Genomic DNA, 15,004 nt, shown 5'->3' on the forward strand with positions numbered 1-15,004 from the left:
ACATATGATTCAGCTGCAAAAAATGTATGAGCAAATAAATAAATGTGCTTGGTAAAAGTTTAATCCTTAGGCATGACCCTAACTGGAACCTTTCATGTTGCTCTAAAGTCTACAAAGTGCATCATGTTCTTTTCCTATGGGTGATTAATGGTCAACACAGGAGGAATGGTGACTTCTGATGACCTTGTATGTCCATGGCTCGGTACTTTTTTTATGGTAAGCAATGACCCTGCAGTGGCTAATTTCTCTCCCCTACCCCCACATTCCAAGTTGTAGTCATGACAAGTGCCCTTGTTTTACACAACTGGGAACATTTGTCAGACATTGCATTAAATTCCTCTGGGGAGGTGCTGTATCATGCCCTTTTCATAATCAAAGTGTAAAGTACATTGCTATCCTTGCTTAGAACAACAGACAATTCTACGCAGTCTTTCAAGTATACATTGCCACTCAAGCACACAGGTTTAAAAACAACACACGGCTGCTACTGCAATTACAATACATGTTATTTTTATACTGTATATTCTGAAAGTTACATTTGATTTGAAATTAGAACTCACTGTAATCACCCTACAAGTTTTACAAGGGCTTCTTCCACATTTATAAGTACCCTTAGAACATAGCCAATGTTTTGGGACAGAACTACTTGAAGCAGTAACCAAACTAGATGCTAATCTACTACTCAAAGTGGGCGCCATTCTAGTGACCATTTTTAAAGAACTCTTGGATAGAATGCCTTCTAATATTGCATCTTTATAAAGTATTAGTAAAAATGTATAAACAATACCACCGATACTCTTAAATTCCATGCTATATTCAGTACTAAAATAAATTGGATACTAATGTATTTTCCTTTTTTTTCCAGAGTCTTATTTATTTACACATACACACATACATGAGCTGGGCAAGAAACCATCAGAACTTTGTCTAATCCAGTGATCTCCAACCAGTAGCTCATGAGTAACATGTTGCTCTCCAACCCCTTGGATGTTGCTCCCAGTGGCCTCAAAGCAGGAGCTTATTTTTGAATAAAAATTCAAAACCCATTCTAACCAATGCAGTACTAGTGATGACTATTTGAAAATGGTTACTGCTAACTGGTTTGGCAGTTTAATACACATGCCAACTTGCAGACTTGTCATAATTTCTATAAAAATAATGTATGCATTTATTGCTGTATTCAATGAACAGGGTAAAGTAGTGATGGCCAAAACAGTTTCAAATGAGACATTTACAATACTGTTTCCCTAAAACTAATGACAGAAATTAAGATTTTCTTGGGAAAGACACTTTTTTACAAAATAACAAACAGATATCTTTGATGGCTTTGATGTTTAACAACCACAACTGTTTGCAGATATATATATATATATATATATATATACTGGAACTGAGCAGCTGTTATGATTATATGCAGCCATTATGGGCAGGCACAGACAGAAACTTTGGTGGTCATGGCTGTGGTTGTGACTCCACTATAGAGAGAAATCAAAGGACTTGTGAAGGACACATTATGAATATTGGTCGAGACCTCAGGAACATATGACAGAATCCAGTCATAATATACAGTCAGCCGGACATACACTCCAGGACGATTTGGTTGTCCACACCCCTCACCAAAACTCACAACTCCTGCCAAATACCAGCGACTGGCTTCAGCACATACCAAAGGTCCACCAGAGTCACCCTGAAAAACAAAACAAAATGGGGTATTGGAATTGGAAAACATCTGAGTGATGGACATTATATCAGCCATATGGAGCAAACATAAGTTTATTTGTGCCCTGAGTTGAAAAAAATGTCCTTCTTCTTATGTTGTGGTTCAGTATTTATTTACGGCCTCTTTGTTCTTAAGAAGGTTAGCATCCAGAAATATTGTCCGTCACCCTGCAAACCAGCTTCTATCCTAAAGCATACTTATGTTTCCATGACCTGATGGTAACAGACATTCTGGACCAGATGGTGAAATGCATTATTTCTGTTACATTTAAGGCATATCACAATTTCTGTTCTCCAGATAACAATACCCACCTGGCAGGAATCTTTTCCACCATCGATGTACCCAGCACATAGCATGTCATTTAAAATCACATTTGAACTTGGTTCTCCTTTAGAAGATGGAGTCTGAAGTAAAGTGTTGCACTTCTGGTTATCAATCAGAGGCACTGTCAGTTCCTGAAGGGTATTGGGTTCTGGAAGGCTGACTGTGAGTTTAAATGCTCAGTTAGAAAAGTTGTCCAATACCTGTGAACCTGTTTTAGCAATTGTTTGTTATTATGAAATGTTAAGCAGAGAAGTTGTAGTTAGGAAATAGGTCCGTTAGAACGAATGATCCTCAAAGGCTTCAGTCATTTAATCACTTTCAGTTCATTTTTGTTAATGGGATTCCACCCAGACAATGGAAAAATGTATAAACAAAGAAGTAAGAGGTAAGAAAGGTAATTCTAAATAATAAATTATAATTAAATTATTATTAATTAGAATAAATATGTATATTAAGTTTTACAATTGCAATTTCTATTGAAAGTGCATCTGTCTTTTCTTGACTGCCTACATAAACAGTGTAGTAGTAGCCTGCTCCCTCCAGCCTAGACTTCAACTCCCAGAATGCCTTGCATGTTTCTTTGATTCTCCTTTGTCTCTCAACTCATATTCCACAAAATCATGATGCAATGATTGTGAATTTGAGAATTTTTATAAAAATCTTTTATGACTTAAACACAATCCAAGTCTCAGCAGTTAATCACAGGGACAGTGGCAAATTAATATTTTGTATTTTTTGCATTTTCAAGCAAGTTGATAAAACTGCAGACAACAAAATCTCGATATTCAATTTGGTACATGCTGAATATCCAGTTTTACAACATCTTGACAAGTTTTTGGTAGTGAGATTAAAACTTTCACTGTTTCTTAATTTGTCTTAATAAGTAGATCAATATCATGGTAAATTAATTATTGCAATTTTTATTGCAAAATGACAGATATTGATTAATTAGAGGACTTACAATGTATTGTAGGAATTGTGGTCTTGGCTGGAAAGTTGAATAGCAATACATATATGGTACTAGAATTCAAGACAAACAGTGAAGGCAATAGTAAGAGAAGGACAGACATAGTGCCAGGAATATAGACACTGAAGCTGAGAACTGGCTTCAACTTTATATGTTCTGTGTTTTCGGTGATTGAAAACTTTGAAGAGACTAAATGTGGTCATGGACACACCAATAATATTGAACAAAGCAACGTTTCGTAAATATTCAGTGCGTCTATTGCGGGAGACAAGCCAAACTGACATTGGCAGAAGACTTGGATATCAATTGGCTCGTCAATTAGGCTGGCCGAGATTTTTGATTGGGTGCCTTTGAAGGCACCTGAATATTGGCCACTCTTAGTATTGAATCATCAGATACAGGTAGAATTCTATTGTTTCTACCTGTAGAGAATAAAGGTAAAGCATCGGGAAGCTGCAATTATACAGCTTGGAAAGGGGTTGGGAGACCTCTCCAAGGCTATTAATATACTTTTCTTCTCCTTTAATGCATCAACTTTTTGAAACCTCCATCTCTATCTTCACTGCAAATCTTTTACTATAACATATAGCATTCCAAATGCAACACTGCTTTGGCCCTGCCCTGATCCACCCAGAAAATATGTTGACCAACCTGCACCCACAGATAGCAGAATTTATGATGATGCTCTAAAAAGTCAAATGCTTGAAGTCTCTTCATAAAGTTATCTTATTCCCACTCCTGTGGCTATTTTGCAATACTCACCATTACTTGCGATATTTCCCCAGCCAGTCACCCAGCACGGTAGGCCAGTTGGTAAAGACACCCCAACTGAGGGAAGACAAACTGGTTGGATGTAGTTTGTGTAAAGCACATCACTGATGAGTTCCACAAGGGCAATATCAGCCCCGGTTTCAGCCGAAGTATAATTAGGATGATTAATAAATCTTTTGATTGTCATTGAAGTCTCATTGGCATTTGCCACACTTGTCTGGTAGGACCCAAGAAAAACTGTGTAGAATGAAGGTGGGTTTGTGCTGAAAAACAAAAACTTCTTGAAAACAATTTTTTGCTGAAGAGATTGTAATTATACAATAATATGACAATTCTTCATGTTCTAAAGTTTTTAGAATTTAGGGATGATGTGGTGACACTGGAAAAGAACGTTACTATCTTAATTAACTGCAATTGTACTAATTCTGATCTAATTTTATATTTTCATCATGGGTATACACACGGACTCTTACACACGGACATTTATTACGTGTTTGACGCTCATTAAAATGCAGGTTTTAGCACCAAACATGCATTCACTAATAGATTCCATTCTATTCCGCCAGGCTATCCTGATGAGCATTCAGAGTTGCGTTTTAATCCGTTAATCCGTGCATTTGTTTAGACGCAGCGTGCTGTATTTTCTTGCACTTGACGCATCTTCAGGTATCAATAGAATAGAGGGTTGCATTTGGAACGGAACAAAACATGCACATCTACAGCAAAAAAAAAGTGTTTAAATGCAATAAATGCAAAATATGCAGTTTAAGCTCAGAGCGCGTTTGAAAAATGCTGAAGCAAACGTCTGCGTGTTAGAGCCCTTAAGAGTGAAAATATTATTCACGCTAATTCCTGTGCTGTGCAGGGTCCCATTTACAATGCTGTATGGCTGAAATGAAACAGCTTCAGAAAAAGAGGAGAGAGGTCGATTATTACTGAGCAAAGTGGAATTTTACATCATGGTTGCCAGAAAGTCACACGCAACTTGATATATTCGTCAAACTTTCCATGGCAATGTCTCATATTCAGAAGGGGATGCCTCATGTTTAGTGATCTGGGAGGCAAAATTTGCAAAACAGCGAAATTTTGAGAAACACATTGAAGAAAATACTGTAGGTGTCAAAATTATTTTTACCATTTTTATCGCTCTTGCGCGACTTTTGTGTCCAAATGCATTAAAGTCAATGGGCGTCTGAATAATTTGATGTGCGGCAATTTTATGCTCTTGGCCAGGGATCCCCAACCTTTTGAAGCCATGAGCAACATTCAGAAGTAAAAGGAGTTGGGGAGCAACACTAGCATGAAAAATGTTGTTGGGGTGCCAAATAAGTGTTGTGATTGGCCATTTGGTAGCCCCTATGTGAATTGTCAACCTACATTGAGACTCTGTTTGGCAGTGCACCTGGTTTTTATACAACCAAAACTTGCCTCTAAGCCTGGAATTCAAAAATAAGCTCCTGCTTTGAGACCACTGGGAGCAACATCCAAAGGGTTGGAGAGCAACATGTTGCTCACGAGCTACTGGTTGGGGATCACTGCTCTTGGCTATTCTGACGCACAACAAGTTTTTTTCTCGAGCAAATATTTGCCACAGTTTCACAAATTTATTCGCTGGTGGTGAAACGTGGAAGTTCACCGCAAATTCGTGCCTGTTGATTTTTTTTGCCCATCACTACTCATCTTTTTGGATATTGTTTTTCCCAGCATTAATAATGGCCCTCTTTATCAATATTTACACCTAAGAAATTGAAATCTATTGATGCCCCAACTCTTGCCCTCACTCCTCTCACACTCACCTATTAAAGCAGTGAGCTGCAGAGACGACCCATTTAGTTGTGATTAGGGATCCACCACACAAACCTCCATCATTTCCCTGAATCCTTGCCTGCCAAGGCCAATTACCTGGCTGTGAATTTTGCCCTCCCATGATGCGAGATAACAGCTGCCGTGTTCCACATTCTGCCAATAAAAAGGGAGATGCTGGAATTTGTAATCAATGGCACCTGATACTTTCAGCTATTGGGAAACTTGGAATTGCCATCAGGTTCAGGCTGACATTAATGCTGGTGTCCATGCAAAGTGGCTGGCAGCAATTGGTAAAAGGCTCAGTTGGCATATTGGCACATGCTACAAGTTGCAAGAGATCATGTGTGTTGCAAAAAGCAGGTAGATAATGCCTCCTCTCCTGCTAATAACAACTCTGTTATAGGTGCCACTGGCTGCCTGTATACCATTGTTAGCATAAAATACATTATGGGGCATTTCAGGAGTGGAAGGCAGAATATATACAGTATATGTGCACATCAATATAAAGGAGAATCTAGTAGGCTGTCATTGGGTGTCATTGGGTGGATGGTTTGTCTTCAGGCAAGACAGTATTTGGGCTTATCTATTGGAGGCAACAAGAAACAAGAACGTCTCTTTTAGCATAAAGGCATTTGTGTTTTGTAAAGCTCCTTTCCACATGCTCAGCAGTGTGTGTCATTTGTTGTTTTAAAAGTTAGGTGGTAAAGGTCATGGACATCTAAATATTGCAAAGTGATTTGTTAAGTTTGAATAGTTACATAGTTAGTCTTGAGTTGTCTTGCATGAAAAAAGTCATTAACTCAAGGGATGAAACATAATTCTGCCTCTTTAAAGGTCCCTGGTGAGGCCTCATCTGGAGTATGGGGGCAGTTTTGGACTCCAGTCCTTAAGAGGGATATAAATGAGCTGGAGAGAGTGCAGAGACTAAGTGCAACTAAACTGGTTAGAGGGAGGGAAGAGTTAAATTATGAGGGGAGACTGACAAGGTTGGGGTTGTTTTCTCTGGAAAAAAGGCGCTTGTGAGGGGACATGATTAGACTTTACAAGTACATTAGAGTACATTATAGACAAATAACAGGGGACCTTTTTACCCATAAAGAGAATCACGTACCAGAGGCCTCCCCTTCAGACTAGAGGAAAAGAAGTTTCATTTAAAGGAACAGAGTAGGGGGTTCATCACAGTGAGGACAGTGAGGTTGGGGAATGCACTGCCGGGTGATGTTGTGATGATGATTCAGTTAATGACTATAAGAGGGACTTGGATGATTTCTTGGACAAGCAGAATATCCAAGGCTATTGTGATACTAAACTCTATAATTAAAATGATACTGACAGTAAAAAACTACTTTTTAAAATTTGAATTTACATTAAAAGTTACCAATAGGTCATGCTGATTTGCGTTTTTTTGCTGAGAGGTTTGTTTTTGTAAGTAATTGTTGAAGTTCCTAAACCTGACTGTTTTGCCAATCTGACTAATACTAACGGATTCCTGCTGCAAAAACATGGCAGCCCCCTCATACAGGAACATGGGGCATCAGGCAGGTTAATGTAAAAGCATCAGGCAAATACTTTATGGCAAATTTATAAGTAGCTTTCAAAGGCAATATTATGATAGATGTAAAAAAGTAAAAAAAATGTATGTAAAAAAAAGTTTAATTTCTGGTGTCAGTATCTCTTTAATATATATATATATATACATATTTAGTTTATGTGGGTGTATAGAGGGGTCGGTGTATGTAGGTATGTGCGTTGAGTTTCATTTGGAGGAGTTGAACTTTATGGACGTTTTTGAACCCAACTAAACTATGTTACAACCCATGCACCATAAGAAATAATGAACATTTTATGAGGCTTTATGAGGCTTTATGGTTTCATGGCATTTAAGGAGGTGCATTTTACTTCCATAAACAATCAGAAACCCTCTGAACTGGCAAAAGCAAACTGAAATTGTAGTTTATAATACTCTCCTTATTAAAAGCCCAGCTTACCAGATACAGCTTCTGTAAATCCAAGGAGGCCTGGGGAAACAGAATATGTATTAGTAATGTTTACAATACAGTAACAAATAATCATCATTAATAAACACATTATACAAATACAGGAATAATAAAAGCGGCATTGTTTTACGATAAAATATTATTCCTATTGAGAGATGGGCAAATCTGAGCCGTTTCACTTCGCCAAAAATTTGGCACGGGCAATAATTCGGCAAAATGCATTAAATGCAATCTTTTTTTGGTGCACGTACTTTTTTTGATGCACGTCATTTTATTTGTCCCATAGGAGTCTATGGGCATCATTTCCATGGCGAAACTTTGCAAAAAAAATTCTTTCATCGCTATTGTCAATTACTTTTGGTTCCTTAAAAGTGACAATGGATAGAACCCTATTGGATCAATCACTATGATACAATTTTTAGCATTTGAATCTGGACTTTTAGTTTTACTCGCATCTCTCCACGTTTTCTTTCGGTGGTTTAGAACACATGTTCAGGTCCACCCATACCTCATAAAGAAATGTGAATATATTATTATAATACACAAAAGCCATGAATATCTTGTAAATTATATCCTTATAAACGGTGAGTAGTGATGTCATCAGTTATAAACGGTGAGTAGTGATGTAATTTCTGTCACATGACTCACTAAAATTTGTGTATTATAATAAATAAAGTACCCCCAATTGTAAAATATGAGGCTATTATAAGTTACCTCGGAGTTCCATGACCTGTATAAAAACACTCGGCCTTTGGCCTCGTGTATTTATATGGTCATGAAACTCCTCGGTAACTTATAATATCCTTATATTTTACAAGAGGGGGTACTTTATTCACTATATATCAATCATCTATATTGAGCTGAAAAATACCCAATAAATACTTGAAATTATTTTTTTTTTTAGGAAGTTGATAAGATCACAAAAAAGAAGAAAGTTATAACCATGGGAGGGGGGGATCACAATTGTGCAACAAAAACAATAATTAAATGATCAACTTGTTGAAATACTGAATACTGTATACAATTCTGAATATCTTCTATTGGATTTCAGTAGGTTTAAGGTGGTAAAATTTGTATTTTTGTATGTGTAGTTTTTATGATTTTGATCTGATAAAGAAAATCACTATAAAAAAATCACTATAGTGTAAAAACCTCCTTAATTCTCTTAGGGGGTTATTTATCAAAGTCTGAATTTATCTCAATAATTTCTGCTACAAACTCCAATCAAATCCGCTCAGTTTTTTCCCCACTTTTTTATTATTACATTTTCTCGAAAATTTGCTTTGGGGGAAAAAAATCTGATTTTCAAGATTTTTTCGGATTTTTCATCCTGTTTTCACGATTTTCACGATTTTTTCATAATTTTTACCCAAAAACTTCCGGGTATTGCAGGAAACCCAGTGCACATCAAAAAATCATTGGGACTTCTCCTATAGACTTATATGCAACCTCGAAAGGTCCGAGATGCCGGATTTTCAGATTCTGACTTTTCCATCCTTGGGGTTTAATAAATTCCGAAAAATGTGTGATTTTTTTAAAAGTCCAATTTTATAAAAAAAAACCTCACAAATTTTTTGTGATTTTTTTGCATTCAGAGTTTAGTAAATAACCCCCTTAGTTTAATGCAGTCAATAGGGTTCAATAATTTTACATAACATAGCTGTCTAAACAAGGTTCTGTCACTGTTTTTTGAACTGTACATAATAAAGTATATTTTTCAATAATTTCTATAGAATTTATTTTAAATGTTGTACACCTTCCGGGGTACCTGAAAAACTCCAATTGGGCTGTGACTACCAGGGTCACCAAGTTCACCAAACTATGATCAAACCATATTCTCCCATAACCCACTTACTCAGACTGATGTGCTACAGGGAAACTTACCCAAGTTCAGCAGAAGCACAGTTTGCATGAAATGGAGTTTGTTCATGATTCTCTTCTGCACCCAACGCAGTGTCCTCACTGTCTCTGTCTTATGTCAACGACTGTCTTATGTTATATCTAGTTCTAGAAGTAGGAATGTGGCCTTACCAGTTATTACATAAACTTAGCATTTACCTGTTTTTTCAATCCCTATTGTTATATTTTATAAAGTGCTCTTTTTATGAATTGTGTCTTTTGGGGGTGAGTTGCCTCAGCTGCATGGTGGCAATACTGTTGTATGTACATCTATTGTATTGTACAGCCGGATTAGTGGAGCAGCAACATTAAGGACAAGGGTTAGATATAGGGACATTATATAAAAAGTTCTTCAAGGAAATCTCCAACCTAAAGTTAATTATTGCTGGAACCATTTAATTGGCGGTATTCTATGGTAAATATATATAATCAGCTATTGATTATTTGAATGCTTTTGTGACATTTAGGGGCTGATTCACTAAGAGTCGAATATCGAGGGTTAATTAACCCTCGATATTCGACTGGGAATTGAAATCCTTTGACTTCGAATATCGAAGTCGAAGGATTTAGCGCAGATAGTACGATCGAACGATCGAAGGATTATTCCTTCGATCGAACGATTAAATCCTTCGAATCGAACGATTCGAAGGATTTAAATCCAACGATCGAAGGAATATCCTTCGATCAAAAAAAAGTTAGCCAAGCCTATGGGGACCTTCCCCATAACATTGACTTCGGTAGCTTTTAGATGGCGAACTAGGGGGTCGAAGTTTTTTTTAAAGAGACAGTACTTCGACTATCGAATGGTCGAATAGTCGAACGATTTTTACTCCGAATCCTTCGATTCGAAGTACGAAGTAGCCCAAAAAAAACTTCGAAATTCGAAGTTTTTTTACTTCGAATCCTTCACTCGAAGTTAGTGAATCGGCCCCTAACACTATTTTGTGATGTTAAGAACTTGGCTGAATCTTTATTACTCATAGTTTATAGTGTTTCTTTTTAACTTGGTATGGCCAACAGCCTTTTCCATATCGGATGGCACTCCTTGCCCATCTTAACTTTTCGGGTTTCATAAGAATGGACGCCATTCCCCTGGTCTTCTAAGATGAATCACATGTGCACAGCATGCTGCCCTGGGGTGCACAATACTAACGGCTGTGTTCCTCAAGTACCCTGCATCCCAAATGAGTGCACCAAGCATTAATGAGGAATTAGGAGATTGAAATTTTAATCTAAACTTAATTGTTCTGAAATAAGAAAATTTCTGAATATACTCAAACATTTTGAACCACTTCTGAAATATTTAAGTTTCGTGATAGTTTTCCTTTAGGCTTAGAGAACCCCAGAAGAAAAGTCACTGGACTGGTAATTAAAATTCATAAAGTTAACCACATGTTGAGATCTGATACTTGGGAATCTTGTTATAAAAATGTATTTGCAGAATCTGCGGTTATAGGTATTTCTTCTCTTGAGTCAACTCATATTCTGTAAAAGGTTACTAGGAATGGTGACGTGTAACAACTGTTAAAAAGTATTTAAAACCATAAAGAGAAGCCTCACCTGCCACTTGTAAAGGTGTGACCAGAAGTGGTTGTAGGGGAAAATCTTGCTCTTTATTTGGCACACAATTAGGGGCCGATTCATGAAGCTCGAGTGAAGGATTCAAAGTAAAAAAACTTTGAATTTCGAAGTGTTTTTTGGGCTACTTCGACCATCGAATGGGCTACTTCGACCTTCGACTACGACTTCGAATCGAAGGAGTCTAACTAAAAATCGTTCGACTATTCGACCATTCGATAGTCGAAGTACTGCCTCTTTAAAAAAAACTTCGACCCCCTAGTTCAGCAGCTAAAAGCTACCGAAGTCAATGTTAGCCTATGGGGAAGGTCCCCATAGGCTTGCCTTAGTTTTTTTGATTGAAGGATATTCCTTCGATCGTTGGATTAAAATCCTTCGAATCGTTCGATTCGAAGGATTTAATCGTTCGATCGAAGGAATAATCCTTCGATCGTTCGATCGTAGCATTTGCGCTAAATCCTTCGACTTCGATATTCGAAGTCGAAGGATTTTAGTTCCTAGTCGAATATCGAGGGTTAATTAACCCTCGATATTCGACCCTTGATGAATTTGCCCCTTAGTATGTAGTAAGTGCTGTATCATCCCCTGAAGGGTACACATATCCCAATCAGGGGTTTCTACACATGTGAATCTTCATATGTGGTTTATAGTATAAAGGGCCCATATGGGAAAACTGATGGAGGCAAAACTATTCGTAGTATCAGGAACAGATTAACGGAACATAAGTCAGCAATTAGAAATAAATTGAATCAACCCATTGCCAGGCATTTTAATGAAAGTGGCCATACCATTAGTCAACTACTATTTCAGGTCTTCTGTACAAAAAAAGAAGCATTGGGGGGACTGCGGCAAAGAGTTGCTGCAGAAAGAAGCCCTATGGATATGTAAATTAGGAACTATGTCCCCACATGGTCTCAATCATGAGTATAATCTATATCCATCCGTATTTAATTAAGGTTTTAACTTTTGTATTCATTTTATGTTTTGTAGGTTGGCACAGAAACAGTTTATCTGCAAGAATAGGTTATAATATCTTTTGGACATATGGATACCCAGATAAGTGGTTGTTATGACCATATTAAAGAGTCTAATAATGATGTGATTGCATTGTATTATGCTGCATTTTTCATTTGGATATCCTGGGATTTTAATGTTATACATTCTGTTCAGAATAGCGACGTTTCGGGAACATCTCGTTCCCTTTCTCAAGCACGGCTCTGCCACAGGGTGCAACAAACAGAAGCGTCCATTTCTTGAATTGTGTTATCGCATAAAGACGGAAGTGACGTAGCCGGTTGCCATGGACACGCGTATCATGATATATCACGCGTACATGGAAGCGGATACATCTACTGCCTCTTGGTAACCATGAAGATTATTACATAGCAACATCAGATCAGTTACAATAGTATAATTATAATGGCAGATGTATCGAAGTATATTATAACATATATATCAACAATTACAACTCACATGGGAAAACTCACAAAAATAAGTGCAAGTCAAAATCTCGATTTAGTCCTTTAGGGGTTAATGTTTTCAGCCTATCAATCCACTGGACTTCGGGTTTTTTCAAAATCAAACTCCGATCGCCCCCTCTTTTGGGTGGAGGGATGTGCTGAATTACCCTAAACTTTAGATCGTCGGATGTGTGTCCCATATCTATGCAATGTCTTGATACAGGTAAAGATCTATTTTTAACATTGATGGTTGATCTATGCTGGGAAAACCTGTCTCCGCTTCCATGTACGTGCGATATCTCATGATACGCGTGTCCATGGCAACCGACTACGTCACTTCCGTCTTTATGCGATAACACGATTCAAGAAATGGACGCTTCTGTTTGTTGCACCCTGTGGCAGAGCCGTGGCTTGAGAAAGGGAACGAGATCTTCCCGAAACGTCGCTATGTATCGACTCTGAACAGAATTCTGAACAGATAAGTTGGCTGTAAACTATACATGCTCTTATTGCGTTTGAAATAAATGCTACGTTTTACTGAACACGAGTGCGACCCTGTTGGAATACTTATACATAAGTTTGGCGGATTGACTCACCGCTTATTGGGTAGACGCACCATCTGAAGATAACTATATCACTAATACTGTGCATAACACGTGTTGGACATATATATATATATTGTGGTATACTTGGACTTTAAACATTGCATATATATAAATATATATATATAGAACTGGAAATGCCGGCACAGCACGTATACTGGTATAAGGTGCCTGGGTGCAGAGCTATGTATGTATCTTGTGATGACACCTAGGGGTCAGTATCCCCCAGTCTATATCAGATCATGTACCTTAATGGTGTGTTTTATGCTTGTTAAAGAGCGGAGTGCCACTCAAAATGTTTCATGCTTATGCTGCCCCAAGATGGAATGAATAAAGGCAAATTTTAATCGTTAAGAGAATTTGGAGTGCTGTCATTGGTAAGAAGTGTATGCAAGATCTAGGCGTTCATGTGTTTTTGCCACTAAAATATACATTTTCTCACTAAAACTATAACGTCTACCAAGGCTCCAGTCAGGGTTGTAAATAAATATAAATAGACAACATAAAATAAGAATAATTTGGATTGTAACTTAGTAGCTTATGTAACTTATGTTACATGCAGGAATTTTGAGTTAAATTAATGAGAACCACCCATGATTCTACAGGGCTAATGTATATACACAAGTCTAAAATGCAAAAATGGTGACAAATACCCATGTCTCTATTTCACATGATTTATAATCACTCATTCGTGAACTAGTAGTAGATTAATGGTAAGTAGTAGATTAATAAAGTCAATTTGGTTTACCTATTTAGGTGGGGGAGAGATATGCAAAGAATCACTGGACAACAGGGAGGAAGTGTCTTAATCAGAAAAGCTTGGGAAGGAACATGTTCTGCCAATCACATCTGAAGGAAATAGCCAATCATGGTGAAGGCAGGATGTTGGGGTGATGAGAGTCCAAAGTAACTGACCACCACACTGTTCCAAGCATCTTTTTTAAAGACTGCAGTAGAATGTAAAGGAGCCTATTTATTAAAACTCCAAGGGGTATATTTATCAAAGAGTGAAGTTAGAGATCTCACAGGATTTTTTAAAAGAGTATTTATCAATGGGTGAAAGTGAAAATTCAACCTTTGATAAATATGTCTTTGAAAATCCCATAGAAATGAATGGAGAGTGACGGAATTTCACTCTAGTGGACTGTGAGATCTCTAACTTCACTCTTTGATAAATATACCCTCAAGTTTCTGGTTGAGCTTTTAAAGGGGAATTACTGACATTTTTAGAGGAAATTTTTTTTTTCCAAGATTTGTTCTACTTCAGAGCTGCTAAAAATAAAAATCCTAAATACTCCAGCTAAAACATGTCGAAGTCATGTAGAAGTCAATGGCAGATTGTACATTTTACAAGATGTTTCTTGCCTTCATGATCTGCACTGGTTTTCATTCAACAATCAAGGTTTTCTAAAAAGTCACGCGATTTGAGCGGCAAATTATAATAAGTAGCACAATTTGAATTGTTGCACGACATTTCATGCACTGGCTTTTTCCGAACAGAATATTTTATAAAACAAGGCAATTTGAGGATGGGAGTTAGGTTGAATTTAATTCTATTATAAAATGAGAACAAATTGAGTTTAGTAAATACCCCTCATACTTGGGGGGCAATTTATTAAAATCGATTTTTCCCCATTATTTTAATAATAAAAATGTGACCAAACTTGCACCATTTGGCCGAATTTACTAACAATTCAACTAAAATCATGCAACAAACTAAATTGTGCAACTTTTTCTAATTGGGGCACAAAAAACTCAAAGTATTCAAATTATTGAACTAAACGATAAAATCCTTCGTATCGAACGATTCGAAGGATTTAAATCCAACGATCGAAGGATTATCCTTCGATCAAAAAAATGGGGACCTTCCCCATAGGCTA

General features: G+C 37.2%; 1 protein-coding gene across 3 annotated transcripts; it reads right to left on the reverse strand.

Moving 5' to 3' along the window:
• Positions 1-845: 845 nt before the first annotated feature.
• Positions 846-9,548, reverse strand: prss8l.4.S (serine protease 27-like gene 4 [provisional] S homeolog). Of its 3 annotated transcripts, none has more exons than XM_041577977.1 (6): positions 9,470-9,548; positions 7,577-7,606; positions 5,579-5,741; positions 3,774-4,045; positions 2,032-2,204; positions 846-1,687 (listed from the first exon to the last, which is right to left on the reverse strand). In XM_041577977.1, the coding sequence occupies exons 1-6, from the start codon at positions 9,513-9,515 to the stop codon at positions 1,421-1,423; spliced, it is 951 nt and encodes a 316-aa protein (XP_041433911.1). In that variant the 5' UTR covers positions 9,516-9,548; the 3' UTR covers positions 846-1,420. The 3 variants fall into 3 exon arrangements, with proteins under 3 accessions (XP_041433911.1, XP_041433912.1, XP_018094893.1); XM_041577978.1 differs by having other exon boundaries at positions 5,685-5,741; positions 9,470-9,531; XM_018239404.2 differs by lacking the exons at positions 7,577-7,606; positions 9,470-9,548 and having other exon boundaries at positions 5,685-6,068.
• Positions 9,549-15,004: the final 5,456 nt, after the last annotated feature.

Source organism: Xenopus laevis, chromosome 9_10S (assembly GCF_017654675.1).
Source record: "Xenopus laevis strain J_2021 chromosome 9_10S, Xenopus_laevis_v10.1, whole genome shotgun sequence".
Lineage (NCBI taxonomy): Eukaryota > Metazoa > Chordata > Amphibia > Anura > Pipidae > Xenopus > Xenopus laevis.

Excerpts from the sequence above, each read along its gene's own strand:
- prss8l.4.S (XM_041577977.1), bottom strand. The coding sequence starts at position 9,515 with ATGAACAAACTCCATTTCATGCAAACTGTGCTTCTGCTGAACTTGG. Across the intron at positions 5,742-7,576 it reads ATTTACAGAAGCTGTATCTG|AATGTGGAACACGGCAGCTG; the intron begins GTAAGCTGGGCT and ends TTTTATTGGCAG. Across the intron at positions 4,046-5,578 it reads GCAGCTCACTGCTTTAATAG|CACAAACCCACCTTCATTCT; the intron begins GTGAGTGTGAGA and ends TTTGTTTTTCAG.